This window comes from Camelina sativa, chromosome 4, assembly GCF_030686135.1.
Source record: "Camelina sativa cultivar CO46 ecotype springtype chromosome 4, ASM3068613v1".
Taxonomy (NCBI): domain Eukaryota; kingdom Viridiplantae; phylum Streptophyta; class Magnoliopsida; order Brassicales; family Brassicaceae; genus Camelina; species Camelina sativa.
Window position 1 is genome coordinate 1,785,534 of NC_141883.1, and position 7,079 is coordinate 1,792,612.

The 7,079-nt window shown below is 34.4% G+C and overlaps 1 protein-coding gene across 1 annotated transcript; it reads left to right on the forward strand.

The window, feature by feature from the left end:
* Nucleotides 1-371: 371 nt before the first annotated feature.
* LOC104779558 (defensin-like protein 10) lies at nucleotides 372-1,200 on the forward strand. The gene is made up of 2 exons (XM_019244364.2): nucleotides 372-500; nucleotides 774-1,200. The coding sequence occupies exons 1-2, from the start codon at nucleotides 437-439 to the stop codon at nucleotides 929-931; spliced, it is 222 nt and encodes a 73-aa protein (XP_019099909.2). The 5' UTR covers nucleotides 372-436; the 3' UTR covers nucleotides 932-1,200.
* The last annotated feature ends 5,879 nt before the right edge of the window (nucleotides 1,201-7,079 follow it).

Sequence of the window (7,079 nt, forward strand, 5' to 3'; positions counted from 1 at the left end):
ATTTTCCATATAAAAAAATTTGGAGGGTTGGTTTAATCATAAATCAATATCTCATTATGTAGCTTTTAATTAGGAACGTTTTATGATCATTACCGATATTGGGCTTTGATAGCAATTATGCATTCTTCTACGTTTATAATCATATTTCTCTAGTGTTATAAACTTTTTTTTTTTTTGATCAAAATGTTATAAACTTAATACTTATAAATAATCTGATTATTTAATTGACTGGTCAACCCTTAATTACGATTGCACCTTTGGGTAAAAGTTTAACTGGTTCACGTTTTGTTTCTATTTTTGGTACGGCCATAAACTACGAAACCTTTTACCAACAAAAGAATTCATTCCCTTTATATAGTGCCATCTTCTTCTTCTTCTTGATCCTCTCAAATCTTATTAGCTTTCTCTAAACATTTGTATCTTTGTCTCTTTAAAAATGAAGCTCTCTCTGCGTTTGGTCTCAGCCCTTCTCCTCTCGTTCATGCTCCTCTTTGCCACAGGTTCATAATTATAAACATTTTGTCATTTGATATATACTTGTGGGTAATATGCATGCAACAAAGAAATGAAATATCAATTTTATGTCACTATGTGGCCTGGCCTAACATATCTTATGGCCGTCTCTGGGACTAATAATTTTATGCATATGCCAATGAGCATGAAAAAAGATCCACATATATATAACCCATGCATGTTTCTCTAATTTTAAGTTTCGATTATAGTAAAATAAAAGATGTGCATTGTTCTTAATTATGGTGGGTTATGTGATTTAGGAATGGGTCCTGTGGAAGCAAGAACGTGCGAGTCACCGAGTAGCAAATTCCAAGGAGTTTGTCTCAACTCACAGACCTGTGCCAAAGCTTGCCCCAGCGAAGGTTTTACAAGCGGTCGATGCAATAGTCTCCGTTGCTACTGCTCCAAAGCTTGCTAATTCATCAATTAATCATTTATCGAAAAATGAACATTTAAATTTATACTCTCTTTCATCGTTTTCTAGTTTCGACAGAAATATAATAATCTTGAAAGGCACTATTTATTATGTGTTTTTTTTTTGTATATATAATAATGTTGTTTTTTTTCTGTGTGTTAAGAATTTAAGTGTTTATGTATTGTCTTTAAATTTGCTTATATATATTATACATCATCCGCCATGTAAATACACGTTTCATTAATTACATATATAATACTCCTACTTAATTACGTATACTACAAATAATTAACTTAGCCTACAAAACATCATTCAAAAACGTATCCTACTAAATAAAATAATTCTCTACAAACAAATAATTATTGAAAAGTAAATAGAAAGCATAAAACTATCAAAATAGATCGATCGCTTATCTATCATTTAATCAAAAAAACAAACTAGTTTAATATGTAAATGAATATATCTTGTTAGAATGTTTTGTATCTTGAAATCACTTAACATAAAGTAGTTTGATATGTTGTGTTTTAATTAATAAAATAAAACAAAGAACAAATATATTTCTCGGATATATTTTTATATAATAATATAATTGGATGAAAATATTAATTGTGTATTTGGATTCAATATAGTTCTTAAAATTAAATATAAGATAAGGTTTATCATAATTTTATTTGATCATAGTTTTCTATGTAAATGAAAACCAAGCCAAAAAAAAGAAAGAGAAAAAATTCTAGTTAAATTTAAATATGTAAAGGGACACTATTTTAAAAGCACAAGATAATAGAATCTACTTTATTTAAAAGAATATCTTAAGATAATATAATAATAATTTCATGTGATTTATGTTTATTAAAATATATTTATACATTAGAGAAATATATGGCATATATTGGAATGCTTTCTATCTACAGCTACTTTTAGCATAAGAGAATCTGATTTTTTATTAAAAAAATCTATTACCTTGAAATGATAAAAATATGTTTCTTAGATATTTTATTTATATAATAACGTAATTCAATCAAATGAAATAGATAATGGTGAATTCAAAGTTTATTTTTCTTAGAAAACACATGTCAAAAGAAGGATATGATAGGTTGATTTCTAAGAGTTGTTTTTAGAAACAAATTTAAAATAATATGTAAGATAATGGTGAATTAAAAGACTTAATAATATATAGTGCCACAAACAACACTTCTTCTTCCTACAAAAGACTTAATTATTTCCAACAATCTCTCTCGAAAAATAAAGCTCTCTAACCGTATTCTTTCAGCCTTTCTCCTGATCTCTTATCCTTCTTGCTAGCACTACATATTTAATATTCATGTCATATTATAGTATTTAAATTATCATACATACAAATATGTGAATTTAGTTGTTATATCATAATTAGTATACATTTTTGTTATAGACATTAATTACTAAGTACTAACACACATGTGATCAAATTTGTTTTTATTTATATAGAGATGGGTTTGGCAGATAAAATATGCAAGACACTAAGCAGAGTGTGCTTGAGCAATAACAATTGTGCCATCATCTGTCAACAATTCAAGAAATTTGAAGGCGGTCACTGCAAATTCGAGGGAGCCTTCCGTCATTGTTTATGCACCAAAACCTGTTAAAGACCATCATAATATTATCAAGAACCAGTTGCATTTTTTACTTCTCTCTTTAATAATTGCTATGTGGTTGTCGGAGAATATACATATATATCTTGAATCACAAACACTCTTTGTTAAATTTGTGTTCCTTATCTTCTATTTTCGGATTTCTCTGTTCTTGAAAATAACTAAAAGTAATATAAAATTACTATATATTAATTTAGATAGTCATTTAAACATTAAAATAATATTTTTCTTAAATTTTAATCAATGTTATATTCAAAATAAAAGCTTATATAGATGCTTTCTTAGACTAAACTGACGTCTCTCTATTTTACCCTTTTTTTAGACATCTTTTTATTCATGTTTTGCATTGTTCAGAGTTTGTCCTTAGCATTTTTAGGTCCTTAACTTTAGATATTTGCATTTAGGTTGTTTAGGGTGCTGCATTACTGCATTATTGCATTTTGGATGAAAACATGAGCTATTGCCAAGAAGGAGGAACGAACCAGAAGAGGACTAACCTGGGCCTTAACCCAATGCTTTCAACCCTTACTAGTGAAGCTGAGCACAAGAAGAATCACCCAAAGCCCAAACTAAAGAGGATCTCGACCCTAGCCTCGTGTAGACTCCTCAAATAACAGCTGGTGCGGCTAGGTCAACTGGTTTCCATATATAAACCCTCTCTTAACCCATTTTTGAGAGAGCATCTGGAGAGTGAGTGAGAGCCACCATACACGATCAGAGAGCCAATTTTACATTTCAAAAAGCTTTGTTAGGATTTCTTAATTTCTGTTTTGCATTTCTTTTACTTTTTGATTCTGTATTACATCTTGCCTCTTTTCAATACATCGATTACATTCATTTTTCAACATCTTTGTTATGCAGTTCCTATTCGTTTTTGTGTTTAAGTCGATTGCAATGAGATCTGAGTAGTGAACTAAATTTTCTAAGGATGGGATAGGCTAGTAGGTGTTCCTAATCGATAATGATGTTTTAGATTGATTGTTTTATGAAAATGCCCTTCTGGATTAGTGATCTTAATACTAGTTTCAAACTGAGAGGTCGAGATTAGATTTTAGACATTTCAACACCGAGAGATGCTCGATGAAATGCCTGAATTAGCTAATGCGAGAGCTTTACCCACTTAGCCTAAGAGATTATATATATAAGGAGTTTATTGACAATAATGAATTGGATTTTAATACCTGCTTGATTATGTTTCTTCAACGAGAGTTGGGTAAGAGAGTGATTAAGTCTGATTGTTTCTAGCATGAGAGTGGATTAACAAGGTTTTGATATTCATTGTCTAGGGGAATAACTTGCTTGAGGCTTGTATTGATTTAGGATTCTTATGAACCAATTACCCCATCCTTAGGAGTTTTCGCATCTTGATTGTTACTGTTTTTATATCAACCCGACCACCATCCCGATCCTGACTCTATTGCTTGCATCGTGTGGCACTTCCAGTTATTCTTGTTTGCTTATCACCCGATCACCTACTCGATCTGGTACACGATTGCTTGCATCGTGTACCCTGATCGTGTAGTTCTTTATTTTTGTTTTCTTATTTCTGTCCATCTTAGGTTGTTAGACAAAACCTCCATTATTGTCTGGCTTGATTTGCATTGTTCTGATTGCATTTTATCTGTTAGCATAACAATCATTTGGATTGATAACCCTTTGTACTACAACTGCATAAAGAATTGATACCATGGGCTATACACTTCTTAAGTGGGTGTAACAGCCTATAATCAATTTGGCGTTGCCATTTGGTTGATTTTATTTGTTACATTTAATATTTCAGCACTTGCTAGATCAAGTTCTTTTTATTATTAACTATTCTCGGTACCGACTGTTTGCTTGTTTGTTTTGGATCTCAGGTGAACCTATGTGACCCCCTATCCGAATACCTACCCGATCCCCCACCCGAACCCCTACCCGAACGTTTCTAATCGAGCACATGCTCGTGTGACCATTCAAATACTTGATCGGGTACTTGTATACACCAACCATTTGCCAAGAGAACTGAGACATCCAAAGGAAAATATCAGAGTAGAAGAAGAAGAAGTGGGAATTGAAAACCCACAAGGACAAAATGGACCTCAAAGGTTGGCAAGACACATTGGAGGTTACATCCATATTCAGGGAGGCTACAACAATGAATTCTACAGCTATACGCCACAAGGAGGTTATCAACAACAAGAAATGGGTCCACCACATTGTTTTGCTTCTCAACAGCTTCCTGCTCAGTCAAGAACTGAAGAACATGCTTCAACATATTCTATAAGGTCAAGCTAATGAAGGTATGAAAACAGCAAGACAGTTTACAGAGATGAACAAGAAAATGGACTACATTGACAATGCCTTGAATCTCAATATTGAAGCTTTGGCCTCCAGAATTCATCACCTTGAAAGCATGGCTGCTTCTACTTGTTCATGACAACTCCCAGGGACATCAATCCTCAATCTAAGGGAGCTTTCTATCACCTTAAGCGACTTACCTGCCTATAAAGAACACATTACAATCACTAGGGATAGTGCAGTTCAAGTTGGAGAGGATTTCTGTGAAATTGAGTTTCAGCTGTAGAAATTATGCAGGAAAAATTCATCCGACTACCCACCCAATCCCCCACTCAAGTGCCTGCCAGCGTTACACCGAAAACTGTTGAAAAACCAGAAAATGCATCTAATGCAGCTCAAGAAAAGGCTAACAAAGATGAGAGAGCAGTAGTTCTAAGTCATGAATACAATGCTGTTACATGGAAGAAGATTATCCCAAAGAAGCTAGAGGACCCTAGATCTTTCACTTTGCCTTGTTCTCTAAGTCCATTGGCTTTCAACAAGTGTCTTTGTGACTTAGGAGCATCAGCTAGCCTCATGCCTCTCTCTGTGGCTAAGAGGTTGGGCTTCACAAGTTACAAATCTTGAAACCTATCTCTCATCTTGGTAGATCGAAAAATCATATTTCCACATGGCTTGTTGGAAGATCTCCTAATAAAGATTGAAAAAGTAGAGGTTCCTACTGATTTTATTGTCTTGGAGATGGATGAAGAGCCTAAAGATCCATTAATCATGGGAGACCTTTCTTAGCCATTGTTGGATCAATCATTGGTTTCAGGAAGGGGAGGATTGAGCTCAATCTGGGTACAAGCTTCAAAATAAAGTTTAACAAAAAGGACACTATGAGAAGCCAACTATTGAGGGGCAAACCTTTTGGATTCAAAGAAAAAATCAGCTAAATGGGCCAAAAGCAGAGATTTTGGCAGCATGTGACGAAGCTCCAAGGGGAGCACGTACCCATAACATGACCCCATGGTCGGGTTCATATTCGATTCCTTGGTCGGCTCATACTCTAACACTCTCAGAATGTCCAGATTCAATCTCCAAGCTTCCCCAACAACTAGAGTAAAGAAATCCAGCATCTGATGGGTTGATGGGTTGTCATCACTTCAAACTATTAACATTCTCAATCATTCTATTAGGGAGTTGACAGCTACAGTGAAGAAGATGAGTGGACAACTCAAGAAAATTTAAGGGAAAGTCATTGGTTCTTATTCAAAGAAAGCAAAGCAAGGGCTGAGTATAAAGAGAAGGAACACCTCTTCTAGCATTGATCCTGGAAAAAGAGGGAAAATGAAATCTCATGGAATAGAGCGGACTTCATCACCTCTTTATGATCCTTCCAAAGCATGAGAAGTATGCACAGTCAAGCTTAGTGACTTTAACCAAGCTCACTTGGAGGGGGGGGGGGGGGGGGGGGAGAGGGAGGGGAAGTCCCAAAGGTATCCTTGGAAATATGGTAGTTTTTTTGTTTTTTTTCATTTATTTTCTTTAGTTTTTTTGAATTCCAGGAATAAAAGAGATTAAATGTTAAAGGGATATTTGAATGAGCTAGAGCCTATCTGATGCCTAACCCAATGGAGTAATCGAGGGAGGGGGGGGGGGGGGGAGAGGGAGGCGAAGCCCCAAAGGTATCCTTGGAAATATGGTAGTTTTTTTGTTTTTTTCATTTATTTTCTTTCGTGTTTTTGAATTCCAGGAATAAAAGACATTAAATGTTAAAGGGATATTTGAATCAGCTAGAGCCTATCTGATGCCTAACCCAATGGAGTAATCGATGCCCTACCCGATGCATGACTCAAATGATGGTCCGAGCAACAGGTCCGCACACATCACCGAGCTTACTGATGAGCCAAATCCAGCAACCACTGGAGCTGAGAACAAACCTGGGTATACATCGGGAATCATGGAAGCTGCTGTGACTTCCTTCTTTACCGACCTATGAGGTACCACTTTCATCCATACCATTGTTTATACCATTTCATTGTGATTTGTTTTCTTTGTATGATTCTCAGATTCTTCTTCCAACTTTTATTTACACAAGGGACTGTGTAATTTAAGTTTGGGGGAGAGTATGAGAATGTATCTAACATTGTGTTTTTTTTTTTTTTCAAATTTTTGCATACTAGTTTTACTCATTTGAGTCTGCATCTATTTGCATAGAAAAACCCAAAAAATTTGAAAAAATTATAAAAAAGAATGTTCAT